The sequence below is a fragment of the Dufourea novaeangliae genome, unplaced genomic scaffold (assembly GCF_001272555.1).
Source record: "Dufourea novaeangliae isolate 0120121106 unplaced genomic scaffold, ASM127255v1 scaffold307, whole genome shotgun sequence".
Taxonomy (NCBI): domain Eukaryota; kingdom Metazoa; phylum Arthropoda; class Insecta; order Hymenoptera; family Halictidae; genus Dufourea; species Dufourea novaeangliae.
Window position 1 is genome coordinate 8,548 of NW_015374187.1, and position 18,206 is coordinate 26,753.

The following is an 18,206-nucleotide window of genomic DNA, read 5'->3' on the forward strand; positions in this document are numbered from 1 at the left end:
GCCTGGGAGGTTGATGTGGTAGGTTGGGTGGGTATATTCAAGCCGGACTCTCGCGTTGTTGCCATTTTTACCTTCAGTACGGATAGTAGTAGAGTCGACTGTGCCTAAACCAATGTATGTATCTGTGCCATAAAAACTTTTATATGTTTATGGTTTCTAAAAACATAATTCTATTTGAAAAATAAATTACCAACATTAAATTATATCCATCTCATGTCTATATAACATTTATCTAAAATATGTTCATTATGACATCAATATGTTCGCATATGTTCGCACGGATTGATTTAAATGGGACACCGTGTGTATGCATGCATGTATTAAGAGGTTATACATATGCATACAGTAGCTACCTTAATCCACTGAAAATAATGTGATATGCGTCACTTCCCCTTCACACGTACTTTCACGGCACACATTCGCTCTCCCACCATGTTGCGTACGCCGGCGCACCAGCACGATCCAACTTTTGCGCAGGCGCTGTATTACTTTTTTTTATTAATTATAATAAATTGATAATAACGTCGCAATTGTTCATTTGCAATTTTAAGAAAGCTTTGTATTTAATGATACATGTACCTTCATTTGTTTTACGTTTGACGTTCGAATCGGAGATTGAAAATTCAACGATATTCGTTTAGAACTATTATTGAGCACAATTGGAGATAATGGTGACGTTTCGCCATAGCACTGCAATTTTTTTAGTCGCTTCTGTATAGCAACAGACTTCGCTGACGAATTCATTAAGTTTTTCCTTGGGGACTCCTGAAGTTCGGAATTATGCTTTTCATTAGAAAAAATTTTATCCGGTGTATTCAATGATCTGGTCATCGACTTTTTCTGCATTTCCTCTGAAATCTCGGCTGCGCATTTTACTACGTACGTTTCAATGTCCTGAAAAGTATTTCTAATTATTACATCATCAGTAATGATATTTCACGGTCAATTATTAAGATAAATAATACGACTATTTCGATATGTATATTACATGAAAGAAAAAAGAAAAATCAAAAGAATTCTTTCATATATCAAATGATACATTTTCAACTTTTCAGTTAAAATTTGTGAATACTGATTGATACGTTTTGTTCAGTAGCAATCCGTAACATATCTCGTTAACGCTGATTTACTCTAATAATTTCTCCGTTTACTTAAGATACGTTATTCACTTTTGCAGTTCGTTAGTTCCTTTACTGAACTTATATAATAACATACCAAATATATTTTTTCATCACGTTTATTTCAAACACTTGCAACATGGAGTATCTGTTCTATAGTCGAGAATTTTTAATACAACATTGTCCAAAGGTCTTTATTTAAGGTAGTATATATATTATTGACCAAGTGATCCTCAATAATGGCCTATTAACCCTTTGACTACGAAAGGTGTATATATACGCCCTCTAAACTTTTCTTACTAAAATATACAATTACTGTTTTACTAAATTGATCTAACATAGAATTTAGATTTTGCAATGAGTTTGAAAGATAATAAGCATTTTCATGGAGGCATGTTTGACGATCGAACTAATTCTTACACTACATTTTTGTTTAAAATGAACTTATTCTTCAATTTGCACTAAAACTCAGATAAGATTATTTTCCCTTATAAATTTACTTGCATTTCCACACGATTAGGAAAAACTAAATTAATGTTTTTATATATTTTTTTATTTACACAATATAAATAAAACAATTCTTAAGTGGAGATAAAGTAATAAAATAATAAAAATAATAAATAACGTAAAAAAGTTCACGACACACCTAAATATCGTTTTTAAAACCATGCCAGACGACATTGAAGTGCACAGTACGTACGTTTACGTGCGCTCCTACCGGTCGGGATACGATTACTTTGATAGTATGTACAAATTATCGTTGTACGTCATTTCCAAATGGCTGAATTTTTGTTTAGTTTATTAGTTGTATACATTCTATGCCAGACCAAAATTTTGTTGTCAAGATCATGCCAAACATCGTTAAAATACACTGTGCGCGTGATACGTATTTTATGTACAAACTACCGGCACAGTGATTAATTTTATTGCGTAAATGTTTTTTTGTACATAATTTAAGTGAAGCTGAAATGATGTATTGTGTTAAATAATGCAAGTGTTTTAAATACCGGCCGTTTGCAGTAGGTATGTATGAACGTATGCACTGTACATTTTAACGTCGTCTGGTATGGTCTTTGCAATGAAATTTTGGTCTGTCATGGAATATATACATACCAATACTAAAAAACAAGAGTTCAAGTATTTGGAAATTACGTACAGCGATAATTTATACTATCAAAGTAATCGTGTACCGACCGCTTGGAGAATACATGAAGATACGCACTGTGCACTTTAACCCAGTCTGGCAGTACTTTTGCAAGGTTCAAATAGTCTGGCAATTATATCTTGAGTTTTATAGCATAACATAGTATTAGTAAAAAATTTTCAGCCATTTGAATATGACGTTTTTGCCGCTTGAAATTTGACACCTTTAGGCGCACGACCCCGCGAAACCCCAGTTTTATGATTGGTACTACTGCCTGCATCGTTTAATGTAAAAAATTTGCATTAGGAAATGACGTTAGAAATTTTCCAGTCAACTCTCCGTCTACAAGGCCAGTTTATAACGGCCTTATAATAATCACATTGCGATACCTTTTCAACTTTATGAATTGGGAACAATCCCATCTTCTCAATATGTTCTTTGCGTATGTCATAGAAGAAGAATATAACGCAACAGAGATTTTTCTTAAAGGCAGATTCGAGGAGTCTGTACAGACCCCAAAAACGCAACAGGTGCATCGTGTTATACCAATAAATACTAGAGGAGTTCAATGTAACTGTTTTTCTGCTTCCACTGACAACTTCAAACAGAGTGTCAACAAATCCAAATAATAATGATTCTTTATCATTTTATTACTTTATCTCCACTTAAGAATTGTTTTATTTGTATTGTGTAACTAAAAAAATATATAAAAACATTAATTTAGTTTTTTCTAATCGTATGAGGATACAAGTAAATTTAAAAGGGAAAATAAGTTTAGCTGAGTTTCAGTTCAAATTGAGGAATAAGTTCCTTTTAAACAAGAATGTAGTCTAAGAATTAGTTCGATCGTCAAACATCCCTCCATGAAAATGCTTATATCTTCCAAACTCATTGCGATCCCACTCTGAAAATTTTACAGTCACTACTGAAATTATGGTAATTAACATATATAAAAATGAAAAAAATCGAAGATGCGGGTTTTGAGATATTTAGGGATAAAGTACGTTTTCATTATCCTTGAAATTTTTTTCCTCCGGAAAAAAGTTGCTGTATTTTTCCCTTATAAATATGTACGTTTCCCTAACTAACGCAAAGAAATTATCCCAATCGACCGATTAGAACCAAAGTTATGATTTTTAGAATATACCTATGCTAAGCGAAAATGGACCATTTTTATGCTTTTCAAACTACTGTAATTCAGGCAAAATGTCCCGCAAGACATTAAAGATTTGGCAAAATGCTTTTCTTATAGGTATCTACTTTTCCACAAAAAAATGTTCAAACTCTATCGTTTTTCCATAGAATGAACCTTGTATATCTTTTCTTAGCAACTGACATACGCATGCCGCGCCGCAGTCAAAGGATTAATTACTTGACCGATAACATATACACCGAATAGATAAAAAACGAACGAGTGGAACTTATTATTTTAAACTCAACTCTAAGGAATAAAAGAAATTGTCATCGTCAAGTACCGTAACCAGTCGCTTCAACTCCTCGAATGGCTGCTGAAGATGACTCTGTTTAGGATTTCGAGAGAAATTACTTCGTTCGGTGCAATATGCAATTGGTACGTTCCACGAAGTTGCTCGTCGCCATTCTAAATTGCTACAGGCAACTGAAGATCCTACGGTTAAAATCTCCGTGTATCCGTGAGAGGAAATCCCGTGCCAGAACAGTATCGATAAATACGAAGACTGAGAATCGGTATATGGATACGCGAGATATACTGCTTGAAAATTCTTCATACCCTATCGAAGTGAGGAATAGTAATTATTTGTTGCTATAATATTAAGTACCGGAAAAAGTTCGTGTGATTTTTCATCAGTGGTAAATCCAAAGTAAATTTCAATTATTTTTTATTTATCAATGAGTATGTATTAGTTCTTCATTTAAAATAAGCTGTTAACATAACATAAATACAAAATACTTGTCCGACTTGTTTCTTGGCAGAAGAGTAGGGAATAAGGTTTCTCTTCAAAAAATGACTAAATTTATCATTCTTCTACGTCTTAAAATTCAAATAGGAGATAATTCTGTATAGCTTGAAGAATTACAAACGCGTAATTATTTATTCAAAATTCGATGGGAAAAATTAAAAGAAAAAAGAACACTGATAAATGTGAAATTAAGAAACCATAATATTAAAATAACTCATTGGTATATCAAACAATGAACAATAACAAAATAAATAGAAAGTTAATTTTATGGAGTTCCTACCATTTTCTGTTAAGAATTAATCAGATGGGTTGGTGTTGTATACATGCATTTACCATTTATTTTTATGTATATTAAAAATCTTAAAACAGGTAAAAAAGTACAAACCCTAACTAGATTTTTTTATACTAACACTCAAAATTTCAGTAGTTACGAAATGTCCAACTAATAAAATCTAAAAAAGAAACTCGAATATTACATGGTATTATGTGGTCGAATATAATTTGACTGTATAAGAATATCATTATTGATCGCGGGTTATACTACAAAGCAACACAAGTTTTTCTGGTACCGAATATAATTTTCATGCAAAGTATAGCTTGTATGTTGACTTACGTATGGTTCGTTTCCGACAGAAGAAACAATTCCCACCGTATCAAATTCTCCATAAGCTGGAGCAAAGGTGGGCTTGTTTACGTCACATAGTGATGTGTAAATTCTTCGGGGATAGGTTTTGTTGGATATATTTACTCGCTCAAATAGTGCATTGCGGCCGGCAGTTAGTTGCAGATTGCTGTTTCTATTAAAATGCAAAATAACAGATAATTACGAAACGGTGACTCGATAATCAGAAAGAAGAGGATAAAACATCCTATAGAAAGAAACACAAGTAATAGACAGGCACCAAGAAGATAATAAGAAAGTAAAAAAAGAGTCAAAGAAGGATATGAAAATAAAAGTTTACCACTACTACCAGAAAACTGTGATGAAAGAGAATGAAGAAATAAATGGAATGATACCTTCTCATTGATGGCGTAATGTTGCAAACAGATATGCAATTTCCTTCCTTTAAAATATCAGTAACTTCTTCGTTTGGAGACCAAATGGAAAGTATAGCGCTCGTTTCTTCCTCGATCACTCGAATTTTTAGCACAGGTGTAACCTGTCGTGGTGATGGTAAACTTCTTTGTAGTCGAGACTCTAACTTTTGCCTAAATTTCTCCTCCTTCATACGGCACATGTTTACCAGAGACTCCTGTTCTTGCATCGATAGGAATTCCTACAAAAGTATGTATAACATGTGAGTACATAGAATATGAACTCTATAACTTGAGTCGGTACCTCTTTAGACAATTTTTCACAGTCTTCGGTCCATTCCATTGCAGCCAAGTCAAAACTGTCTGGATTTGAGTCACTTCTCCTCTTTCCTATAGAAAAATATTTCTCTGTTTTTGCATGGAACGCTTCTATCATTGACCGACACTCTCTCTCGTAAGCAATGCCTGCTTTCTCCTCGCATCTTGTGTTACGGAAGACTGAAACATTGAAATGAGCTATTCAGAAGCCAAAATGATCAACTGCAATCTTAAAAAAAGAAATAGAGAAAATCGGTAATGTTAGATAAAGATTTGTATATCTTACTGGATTCTCCGGAACAAGTTTTCTCGTGATACAATATCGGATATATCCTTGCAATCATAACGTTAATTCTCCCAATCAGACCACCATTTGAAGAAATACTTTTTAATTTAACACACATTGGCCCTGTTGGTGCTATATACCCCAATTTTGTATACCACCTAGCTCTTCTTGTTGAATTTGTATGGATTCTCAAACAGGCATTCTCTGGAACCTACGTATTAAAAATTTTCCCATAAGATAATTCATAAAAAGTTTAAAAAATTTCAAATAAAAATATACTTCTAAGGGTGAACATCCTTGATCACAGTTCAATAATTCGGATCCATATGTAATTAGCTTTGTCCCTTCTTTTAGTTTACCAGATATAATATTTTTGATCATTGCTTGATCAATAACAGCCTGAACACTGTACCATCCATCAGTTAATGTTAATTTCGTTGACAGAGGTTTCATATGTTTCGGACTTGTATTTAGAGTGACATAGTTATCACACTATAAAAAAAGAATATGCATACAGTTTTCTGTGAATTATAATAACATTTCATCTAACCGACAAAGTCTACTAACATGAGAATTCTAATTTTAAGACAAATAATTTAAAGAATAAAAAAATTAACTTATTCAGGAATTATACATCATGAAAAATGTCTCGTAGCACAGCATGATAAATATTAAAGGACAGAATAATGTTTATTTTTTAAGGTTTCTTCTATCTTGTATGACTACAAAGTTACATTAGCAAAACTAGAAACGCCAAAAGAGTAGAAATAGAAGAATTTTCGTTTAGAAAGAAAGAGTCTTTTATTGTAAGCATGAAATTACCTCGATAATAGATGATACACACAAAACCATTCGTTTAGTCGCAACATCATCTTTTTCTAAAATTTTTCTTAAAGCTGATCTTTGAGATCTGTCGATTTCCCGATCATAACGATATTTTAGTTCCATCATTACTCTAGTGGGAGTCAGTACTCTACAAAGGAGTCCTTTTATGTAAGTAATACAACACTTATATACTTTATTGCTTCTTGAAATTCATTGGTATAATAACAATTGGTACCTTGGTAAAACGACAGAAGCGAATTTCATCCTATCCATCGATCCCAATTTCCACACAATCCATCTATAATGATTCTCCAGCCATCCAGTTGGGAGCAAGTTAGGATCTACCCCTGAACTAGCGAGGAAAGATCTCTTAATTTCTGATATACCCGCATAGCCATTCTCATCCAGAATCACACATGCGTCGTCTTCCAGTTTTATACCTTCGACGTTACTTTGTACGACGTTCTGCCTAAACGTGTAGCAATACATTTATTTCAAGACTGTTCTTCAGAACTACACTACAGCTAAAAAATTCAGAATCACTGATCTTCACGACTTCACTTTCAGCAATATATGTATACCAACTCTCGGTAGTCGTACACGGTAATATGTTACAAATAAAATACCTATGTATCTTTTTAAATGGAATGATTACAGAAAAATACCTATATACGAATAATTAACGAATATAATCCTTGTATTTAATTCTATTCCAATTACATATCATGATACTGTAAAAATGTATAGAAATTTATTAACGAAATACTAAAAATACACAATTTCCTACAAAAAAATTACCAGGACGTTTTATGTCTGGTGAGAAATCTTTCCTTTTATAATTAAAAAAATTCATCTTTGCTATTGATCCAATAAGTAACTATACACTTTTGAGCTGCAGTCTATGTAAAGCGTGTAAAAGCATAAGAATGTGAAGCTGAACAAAATATAATTTGATTAATGATTATCATATTATTGAATTACTAATAAATGATTAATACATATTATAGATACATATAATTGAAGTGAACATAACTGTGATACATGATTAATTCATTATTCATTTGTTACGAAACGATTATGTTTTTTATTGTGATTGAATCAGTCAGTCGATAATGTTAAATTAATATAGTGGACAGTTTTTTTTTTAGGATATAACTAAATGACAAAATAAATTATTACCAATCAATGACAAAAAATAGAAAATCATTAAGTACTATGGTATGTGATATAATTAATCTTACCCATAAAAATCTGAAAATCGAAATCTGTATGTTACAGCATTACCAGCTGTTATATCCAAAATTTCAGGTGGTAACTTCCGTTCGACAAGCTAATAACAAAAAATTACTGATATTACAATTCAACAAATGAACTTAAAATTCAGATAATCTGTTTAACTATTACCTCTTTGTAAGTACATGGAATAGGTGCATTCCCTTTGGTAATTTCTTTCCAAGATATACGATTACTATGGTTAGTTCTTCTATTGAAATACAACTTACAAATTTTTGGCTTTGGTTTGCACTTTTCTTTCAGCTTAATCTGCCTATCCTATAAATATGACAATAATTAACAATATCAAAAACATTATTAAAACCTTTGTTTACCTGTTCAAAGGCAGCTTGTAAACGTCTTTCCAATATAGTCGCAGATTCATTTATAAAGTCCAACATGAATTGCATGTCATCAAACTCTTTGATAACTGAAGCATCATTACTGATTGTTGAGATATATTTGTTTTCCTTATCTGTTGATTCTTGACTTCCTTCTTTTATATACTGATCTGACCATACATGATTATCATTTAATTTAGTCGTACAATCGTTATGCATTAACTTACTCTGTTTATGTTTTACAGAATTTATCGTTTTTTTTCGCACACCAACACACTTCCTTTTTCTAGAAATAAATTGCCCTCCTATTACAGGACTTGACGGTATATTTGTAACATCTTCATTCTCCTCATTATGCACAGGAGAAACCCATTCGTGAAAGGTGCCCAAACTATTTTCATCAGCTAAAAGTGCAATAGTACTTTCTGTGATTTCATGGGAAATTAGAGAATTCTCATCTATGTCATGGTTCTGTTTGCTCATTCCAGTCTTAGAAATAACATTCATTAAGTTATTGGTGTCATTATTTGATACAGAAGACATTTCATTTCTTTCCTTTTTGTAATTTTCTGAACATCCATGAACATTTCTAGATTCTTGGAACTCACTGCTGAATTGTAACTTCTTAAACTGATTAGACATTGCATGTTTGTCTAAGGATGCGTCATTTAAATCTTTAACTTCGCATTTTTGCAACAATTCTATAGACGATGGAGCATCCTCAAAATCTTTTGAAATGTCTTCACAAAACAATGCTTTCGCTTTTGACAATGCTTCTTCTGTGACATTCAGAGTTTGACCACTTGCAGTTTGAAACCCAATATTTTGCATCTGTTTTTCAGAGTTTTCAAACGTACCTATCTTGAACATATCTTCATAAGTGTCATTGCCATTTAATTCATTTAGTATCTGGAATTTTTCGCTGAATCGTGACTTCTTAAACTGATTACATATAGCATGTTTGTCTAAGGATGCATCATCTATATCTTTAATTTTACGTTTTTGCAATAACTTGATAGACGATGGAGCATCCTCATAATTTTCTGAACAGTCTTCACAAAACAATGCTTTTGCTTTCGATAAAGTTTCTTTCGTGACATTCAGAGTTTGACCAATTGCAGTTTGGAACCCAATATTTTGCATCTGTTTTTCAGACTTTTCAAATGTACCTATTTTGAGCATATCTTCATAAGTGTCATTGCCTTTTAATTCATTTACTATTTGGAATTTTTCGCTGAATCGTGACTTCTTAAAGTGATTAGACATTGCATGTTCGTCTAAGGATGCGTCATTTAAATCTTTAACTTCGCATTTTTGCAACAATTCTATAAACGATGGAGCATCCTCAAAATCTTTTGAAATGTCTTCACAAAACAATGCTTTCGCTTTTGACAATGCTTCCTCTGTGACATTCAGAGTTTGACCACTTGCAGTTTGGAACCCAATATTTTGCATCTGTTTTTCAGAGTTTTCAAAGGTACCTATCTTGAACATATCTTCATAAGTGTCATTGCCTTTTAATTCATTTAGTATCTGGAATTTTTCGCTGAATCGTGACTTCTTAAATTGATTACATATAGCATGTTTGTCTAAAGATGCATCATCCGTATCTTTAATTTTGTGTTTGTGCAATAACTTGATAGACAATGGAGCATCCTCATAATTTTCTGAAAAGTCTTCACAAAACAATGCTTTTGCTTTCGATAAAGTTTCTTTCATGACATTCAGAGTTGACCACTTGCAGTTTGGAACCCAATATTATGCATCTGTTTTTCAGACTTTTCAAATGTACCTATCTTGAGCATATCTTCATAACTATCATTCTCGTTTAATTCGTCTATGAAAAATTTCCTTGTATTAGCAGATAAAGCTTTGGCGGATACGTTAATAGAATTCCTACCAGCAGTGGTGAAACCTCCTGAACATGGATTGTTTTTACCAGTGACGTTCATACTTATCCGAGCTGTATGACCCATGTGAACATCCTCATTTATTAAACTTGTCCTTGAATTATTTATGCCTCTCTTTTGATGAGTGTTTTTAAAATGTTTCTCAAAATTACTGTATTTCCGACCACGGCATGGATCACGGCGTATTAACCAGGGGTCTTCCACTCAATACATTATTTTGTTAACACGACATTAGCACCATCTAGCAAGATGTGGGGGTACTATATCAGCAATGGCGGGCGGTTCAAAATTCGTATTAAATGCATCCCTTATTTATTAGTAGATTATTGTATATTGGATAAATTAAAAATGTACAGTTCATCATATATATATATATAAAATAAAATTTATTTACAATATTACAAATTATTTTTTACAATTATTTTTTTCTTTTCGCGCTAATAGACATCGCTTGTCGTATTAGTTCACATGTTGTCGCTTTTCCTCGAACATATTTCCCTATAATTATCTTATTTACATAATTACAATAATTCTTAATTATATATGTTAAAATATAATCTATTCTATAATTAACTAAATCATCTTTATGATTACAAATAAAACTAAATATTACATGTCTCTTAATGTATAACTTAATAGTATTTCAAACATTATTTACAATATTAAATTTACATAAAATTAACCTAGTAGTATTATACACTTTATAAATACATCTTAAAAAGTATTCATTAAATATAATACGCCCTAGAGAATTTGCAGTAGAGGGTTTCAAAATGTGAGTCATACAATGAGAACAATTGAATTTAATTAAAACTTTTTGAAATATGAATCGCGTCATGCTGTGCAAGACGGTTCTTGACACGGGTTTATTCAAGAAACTACCAAAATTGTATATTGTTACATTAATATGCGGAATTTCTTCTAAAGTAAAATTTGATGGGCTTTCGCGGTGCCTCTAATTTCATTAAATCCTGCAACTGTAGCAATGAGGAATAAAACGTCTCCTCACAGTTCGCCGATATGGAATGCTTACCGGCAATATATCTAATTAATAAAGCTCTGTACGATTCTTCAAATCGAACTGAGTTTACATTATTCGCGCGTGTTCGATCTTGTCGAATTTGAGAAAACAAATTTTCTAAGCAATCTTGATTCAGGGATCTCGGAAAAAAAGATGTAATCCCTTTAGAAAAAAAAATTTCCCTCACATTTATAAAACCTTCTACTGTTACAATAAAGTTTTTTAAAGAGGGAGGCACAGAATGTTCTTCTGAACCTCCTACTTTAAAAAACATATTTCTAAAATGACGCAGAGAATCTTTCCAAAAGGAGAGATGAGGAGAGTCTCTGGCAACTGCTCCCCGTAATACCTTTCTAATTGGAGCTTGCACTAAATCGCCGTTTAAAGAATCAAATAAATCGTCGAAAAATTTAAAAATTGTCGCTGTACCGCACGCTTTCTTTTCCATTGTATACGTTCCAGTTATATCACTGTCATCTGAAAAAAATAATATGTTTAGTTCAAATATCAATTTAAATTATATTAAATACTATATTGTCGTTCATCTTGACACTTACTATTTCTAGCCATAATAACAATTGCTGCGGCCATCGAGTGACTAAACACTTGGGCAGCATATGAAATTTTCATTGTTTTTATTTTTTCCCTACTTACGTGACGTTCTGTAATTTTGGGTAAACATCTAATTTCACTCGAAGAATCTATTTCCTACGCTGTTATTATATCATCCCACGTTGCCTCCATAAATTCATTATTCTTCTGCCACGTAAGATTTTTTTTTTAAGAGGTTGTTCCTGATTCCCTTGATCAGGTGCGGCACATCGTAAAGGGGAACAATTTCCTTACCTTTAATAATTATTAGCCGCTTCGGTTCCTGCTCACGTTGTAAATATATTCGCCTGGCATCATTTACCAGACCCTCTACGGCTGATCGATTCGTGGAACGTTGATCGTAAATAATAGCGATAATATTGTTGCGTGGACGCGGCATGACTTCCGAATAAATAAGGGCAATATTAATAAAAAGGAAGAATTATTTATTTGGAGAGGAGGAGTACTTATTTTAACACGTCTTTTTCATTCTATAGTCGTATCACGACTCTACTCTGTCTCTGTTTTGGCGTTGTTATCAAAACGACGTCGCTAACCTGAAGTCTCTCGCTTTAACATTATACAATACGTGCTACCTATCGGGTCACACGTAACACTTCCCCCCTCCTCCTCTTTTAAGACTCAAATACATTTACAATTTAACATTTAACACTCTATATAACATAAATAATTCTTTTTCATGAAGAAACAGGCCTTTGGTTTCGTGGGAATAATTGTTGATAGTAAAATTACCGTGGACCCATCAAAACCAAAAACTAACCTGACATTCGCCAAAGAAAACATTTTCTGCCCCAGGGAAAACCACGGTTTAAAAACCTGGGGAGGCTAGCGGCCAACAAAACAATCTAACAATTTATAACAATAATAATCAATCTTGAGGACTTGCATAACAATTTTCATTGTCTTCAAAAGTATCCATCCTCAAGAAAAATACTTCTCTGTTTCGTCAAAGAAATCCTTTTCCATTTTTCCAAACAGTAACTTTTCTTTTCCGACATCTCTGAAAATAAAAGAGGACAGAAAAACAGCAAGAAAAGAGCATAAATATACCTAAAACATAAATATGCTTAACGACGGTTGTAATATACAGTCACTATCATGAATCATTCATAGTGTACTTCGATTGAGACGGTTGCTAACGTCGGCTTTGTTTAACAACAGCCATAGCCAAAACCATCTCAATCCTCCTCCCGTTCGCCGTTCTGACCTGGTTACATCCTTCCCAGATAGAATGCGGGGAGTAAGTACACTTACATTCATACTTCTAAAGTTCCCCGGTCATTTCCATCCTGCACAAAGCTAGGATCAATGACACGGGGACACAAGGGCTGGAAGGGTCTCGTCCGGGCACGTCGCCTGGGCGAGAACTCCGATGGAGCTGATGTTCCACCAACACCCGGGCGAGCTTGCTCGTCCGGTGCGGGGAATTTCGGCGAAGTTGGGGGCCCGACCGGCTCAAAGTCCACTCACCGCACCTCCACGTGGGGCCCCCGGGTCTCCGCCTCAGTAGCTGGAACCGCTTTGCGGGTACCAGATTGCTGAGTGCGGAGGGCGAACGCGGTGAGCTGGCACACGATGGCAAAACGGCGACGACTGGGCAAGTTGGGAGTGGGTTGGACCCGCCCGCAAGGGCCCAAAATGAACATGAATAATGAGCACGAACGGATTGAACGTTTACGGTGCAGGGGGCGTCGGATCCCCCAGTACCGGCGCGGAGGGTAGTTCTCGCCCGAGCTCCCCCGCGTCGTTATCTGACGATCGGGTAGACGCCGTGGTGGACCACCAGGCCACGGCTGTCGGTTTGGCTACTGGAGAAGAGGTGTCAGGAGCAGGCACTATGTCTGCTCCTGCATCTGTCAGCGGTAGGAGATGACGCGGAGTCCGTGCCGCTGCCTCGGGAGCGCCCAGGTCCGGTGGCTCGCGGGCGCCGCAGCCGAGTGTTCGACTGCAGCGCCTCGCGGGCACCCGTGACCGGCGACAGAGCGCGGCAAGCGCCGGGGCCGCGACGGCGATGGTCATAAGTGACGGCGACGACGAGTCGGACGACTCGGGGGCGTCGACGTCCACGGTGTCGGTGGCGTCGGTTTATTCCGACGCCGTCGGCCCGGGCGCAGCGACCGCGGCGACGACGGGGCGGAAGCGAGGTCGGCCACCCACTACGGGGGAATATGTCGGCCTCGCCGAAACCAAAAAGCGGCTCCTGGAGATGTAGCGTCGGGAGCAAGAGCTCTACGACGAGGCGGCGGTGGAGGACCCCACGGTTCCCCCACCGCGCGTGGCCCGCTCCTACAAGCCGCTCCGGGACGAGGCGGTGGTGGCCGCAGAAATGCGGCATGCACCCACGCCCGATCTCGGGGCGGTGATCACCGAAAAGGTGGCAGTGGTGGAGAAGGTGGCGGGCACCTCGAAAAACCTTAAGGGGACCTACGTCCATCTGGGGCTCCAGCCCCAGACGCGGTCGCTTTGCCGCCGCCCCCGCCTCCGGGGCCGGCCTCGCCACCTGGCTCGCGCCGATCTCGGCGAGCCACCGCGCGCGCCGCCGCCGGCGTCGCGCAGGCGAAGCCAGCGCCGCCCCCGGCGACGCTCTCTCCTCCGCGAGTGGAGGGCGAGGCGTCTCCCCGCGTGCCCGGCGAGTTGCCGGCCGCGGAGCGCCCGCCCGCCCGCTCGGAGATAGAGAGGGTCGTGGAGAGGCACGTTAAGTGTCTCTTCGCGGCCTTCGAGGCGCGCCTCATGGCGTGCCTCGACGGCCTGGGGGTCGGCGCTGCCCGGGAGGGGTCCCGGAGCGCTGCTCTCCGCCCTTCCTCAGCCGCCCCGCCCGACCGTTCGCGGTCGCGGCCGAGCGTCGCCAATGGCGGCGCTCGTGCCGCAGACGCGGGCGGTGCGGTTGCCGGCAAGCGGCGCAAGAGGAAGCGGGGCGGGAGGAGGAGGCGGAGGAAGCCTCCGGCGCCGGCTGCGGAGGGGCGGCATCCGCCACCGCCTCCGCCTGCGAGGCGGGCCCCGCCGCCGCGACAGAGGCCGGCGGAAGGCGACCCACCGCCTGACGAGGACCATGCGTCATGGTCCCAGGTGGTGGGCCGCAAGGAGCGTATGAGGAAGGCCGCCGCCGCTGCTGCTGCGCCAGCGCCGCCAAAGGCGGCGGGCGCAAAAACGCAGCGGGCGGCGCCTTCCTCTGGCAAACGCGATGGGGGCGGTCGCCCCCCACGCGTGCCGACGCGGGCAGCCGTGGCCCTTACGGTGGCCCCCGGCAGCAAGACCCCGTACGCAGAGGTGATGCGGCGGGCTGTTGCCGGGGTGCCCCTAGCGGAGGTCGGTATCACCGACCTTCGCTACCGTAAGGGCCAGACGGGGTCCTCAATATTGGAGGTCCCCGGGCCGGAGAGCTCCGCCAAGGCGGATGCTCTCGCCGCGCGCCTCGCCGAGGTTTTCCGCGGCACCGACGTCCGCGTCACAAGGCCGGCGAAGACCGCAGAAATGCGTTTAGCCGGCCTGGACGAGTCGGTGACCGCGGAGACCGTGGTGGCCGCGGTAGCCCGCGTCGGCGGCTGCACCGTGGCCGAGTTCCGACCCGGCGTAATCCGCCGGAACGCGTCTGGCCTCGGCACGGTGTGGCTGAGGTGCCCCCTCGCTGCCTCGAGGCGGCTGGCGACCGCCGGTCGAGTCGCGATCGGCTGGTCGTCTGTCAGGGTCGAGCCCCTCGAGGCGCGGCCCTTGCGGTGCTTCCGGTGCCTGGAGCCGGGGCACGTCCGGGCCAAATGTCCGCGAGATGCGGACAGGGCCGGGCGGTGCTTCGGCTGTGGGAGCCGGGAGCACCAGGTGCGGGAGTGTGGCGCGGCCCCGAAGTGCCCGGTCTGTACCGACCTAGGTCGGCCAGCCAGGCACCGGTTGGGCAGCAAGAGCTGCGCGCCCGCGCCGCCCCGGCGGGGCAGAAGGGGGCGGGGCGCTACTGCGGCTGAAAAGCCAGCAGCGGCGCCGACAGAGACACCGCTGGCGGTGCTGGAGGTGGAGATGGAAGGATCCGGCCCGGGGGAGGCAATGGTTACGGAGTAGCCTTCCCTCCCCCGGTCCGGGTCCTGCAGGCCAACCTCAACCACTCGGCACGGGCACAGGACATGTTTGTCCATAGCCTGGCCGAGTGGGAGGTTGGCCTGGCCGTCGCCGCGGAGCCGTACCACGTCCCTGACCGCCCAGATTAGGCGGGGGACGCGGTCGGCTCCGTGGCGGTGGTAAGCAACGAGGCCGTTGCGGCGCTCTGTGGGCGCCTGGCGGTGGTCGGGGTGTACGCTCCCCCCAGCATGCCACTCGCGGCGTTTGAGACGCTGTTGGACGGGATCCGAGATTTTATATCCCGTGACCCCACCCGTCCAACATTGGTCCTGGGAGACTTCAACGCGAAGTCGACCCTTTGGGGTAGTCCCAGGACCAACGCGAGGAGTGATGCCGTGGAGGAGTGCGCAGCGAGCGCGGACCTTCGGTTGCTCAACCAGGGGTCTGCGAGCACGTGCGTGCGGTGGCAGGGAGAGTCAATAGTGGACCTCTCGTGGGCAACGACCGCCGCCGCGCGTATCGTGTCGGGGTGGACGGTGGCGGAGGAGGTGGTCACATTAAGTGACCACCTCTACATCATGTTTGATGTCTCCGCTACGCCTCGGGATCACCCCGCTCGCTGTCCGGATGCGCTCCGAGCACCGCGATGGGCGCTCAAGCGCCTAGACGAGGACGCGCTGACGGCTGCGTCCCTCGCCGTGTCCTGGGCGGAAGTTCCGCCCGGACAGGTCGCGAAAGTCGACAGGGGGGCCGAATGGCTCCGGGAAGCATTGTCTGCTGCGTGCGACGCAGCAATGCCCCGGGCCAGGAAACCCCCTCGGCGGGCCTCGTATTGGTGGAGCGACGCCATTGCTGCTTTGCGTGACATTTGTCACGCCGCGCGGCGTCGCTTCACCAGGGCCCGCCGGAGACGGAATCGCGACCTGGCGAGGGAACGCGAACTTTACGGAGTCTACCGACGGGCAACGGTAGAACTCCAGAGAGCTGTCAGGGAGGCCAAATCCCGTGCCTGGAGCGAGCTCCTAGACACACTGGACCGCGACCCGTGGGGCCGGCCGTACCGCATCGTCCTTGGACGTATGCGGCCGGCTGGGCCCCCGGTCACAGCGTGTCTTGACCCCCAAGCCCTAGAGCGCGTCGTCGGGACCCTCTTTCCGGTTGATCCGGAGGAGGGCTCGCGACCGCTTGGGCTGCCGGCGGACCTGAACACCTGGTCCGCCGAGCTGGGGGTCACGCGAGAAGAGCTCGCGGATGCCGTCGCCCACATCGGAGCCAATAAGGCTCCGGGGCCTGACGGCATCCCAGGCCGGGCGCTGAGTTTGGCCTCACGCGTCCTCGGGCCCCGACTCATACAGCTGTTTAACAGCTGTATGCAGTCGGGGCGGCTCCCGCTGCCCTGGAAGCGGGGCCGGATGGTCCTCATCCCGAAGCAGGGAAAGTCCGCAGACTCTCCGTCTGCCTACAGGCCGATATGTCTCCTCGACGAGGCGGGGAAGCTGTTCGAGCGAGTGCTCGCTTCCCGCCTCTCGAGGAGCATGGCTGGGGGTGGTCTGGCAGACTGCCAGTACGGTTTCCGCGAGGGCCGGTCGACGCTCGATGCGATCGACCGCGTCCGTTCCCTCGCGAGCCGGGCAGTTTCCGGCGGTGGTGTTGCGCTGGCGATATCTTTGGATATCGCCAATGCGTTTAACACCATCCGCTGGAACACGATCCGGGAGGCACTCTGTGAACACGGAGTGCCTCAGTATCTCCGGGTCGTGCTGTCGGACTACCTGGCCGATAGGCGGATCGAGTACCCCGGCCAAGGGGGCTCGATCCAGAGACGGAGGGTCAACCGAGGCGTGCCCCAGGGGTCCGTACTGGGACCCCAGTTATGGAACCTGGGGTACGACTCGGTTCTGCGCGGGCCCCTCCCGCCCGGTGTGAGTGTCGTCTGCCATGCAGACGACACTCTGATCATCGCGGTCGGGAGGGAATGGATGAGGACCATCCGGCTGGCGGAGGTGGGGGTGGCACTTGTCGTCCGGATCCGGGCACTGGGGTTGCGCATCTCGCCGCAAAAGACGGAGGCGGTCATGTTCCATGGCCTGCCTCTGTCGCGGCGAGCCCCCAGTGCCTGGGGCCGAGTAGGAGACGCCTGCGTCCCGATCGGGGACCGGATGAAATATCTGGGTAGCCTTATGCCCAATCTCGGGGTACCAGATGAGAAGGTACGCCGCCTATACATGGGGGTTGTGCGGGCCATGGTCCTATACGGTCATCCCGTATGGGCCCACGACGTGGTGGCCAGCCGGCGCTGCCGGCTGCTATTGCGGCGCGTGCAGCGCCGTGTGGCCATCC

At 42.8% G+C, this 18,206-nt stretch overlaps 1 protein-coding gene across 1 annotated transcript; it reads right to left on the reverse strand.

The window, feature by feature from the left end:
- Positions 1-489: 489 nt before the first annotated feature.
- LOC107192144 (breast cancer type 2 susceptibility protein-like) lies at positions 490-9,741 on the reverse strand. The gene is made up of 12 exons (XM_015581343.1): positions 8,274-9,741; positions 8,071-8,217; positions 7,908-7,996; positions 6,902-7,135; positions 6,664-6,814; positions 6,121-6,333; positions 5,842-6,052; positions 5,542-5,735; positions 5,220-5,479; positions 4,816-4,999; positions 3,738-4,013; positions 490-894 (listed from the first exon to the last, which is right to left on the reverse strand). Exons 1-12 carry the CDS (start codon positions 9,732-9,734, stop codon positions 547-549), a joined length of 3,768 nt encoding a protein of 1,255 aa, XP_015436829.1. The 5' UTR covers positions 9,735-9,741; the 3' UTR covers positions 490-546.
- Positions 9,742-18,206: the final 8,465 nt, after the last annotated feature.

Coding starts and splice junctions, on each gene's coding strand:
- LOC107192144 (XM_015581343.1), bottom strand. CDS start 9,734: ATGCAAAATATTGGGTTCCAAACTGCAAGTGGTCAAACTCTGAATGTC. Junction 6,815..6,901: donor GCTTCTGTCGTTTTACCAAG/GTACCAATTGTT, acceptor ACTCCTTTGTAG/AGTACTGACTCCCACTAGAG. Junction 5,480..5,541: donor GTGAAAAATTGTCTAAAGAG/GTACCGACTCAA, acceptor ATACTTTTGTAG/GAATTCCTATCGATGCAAGA.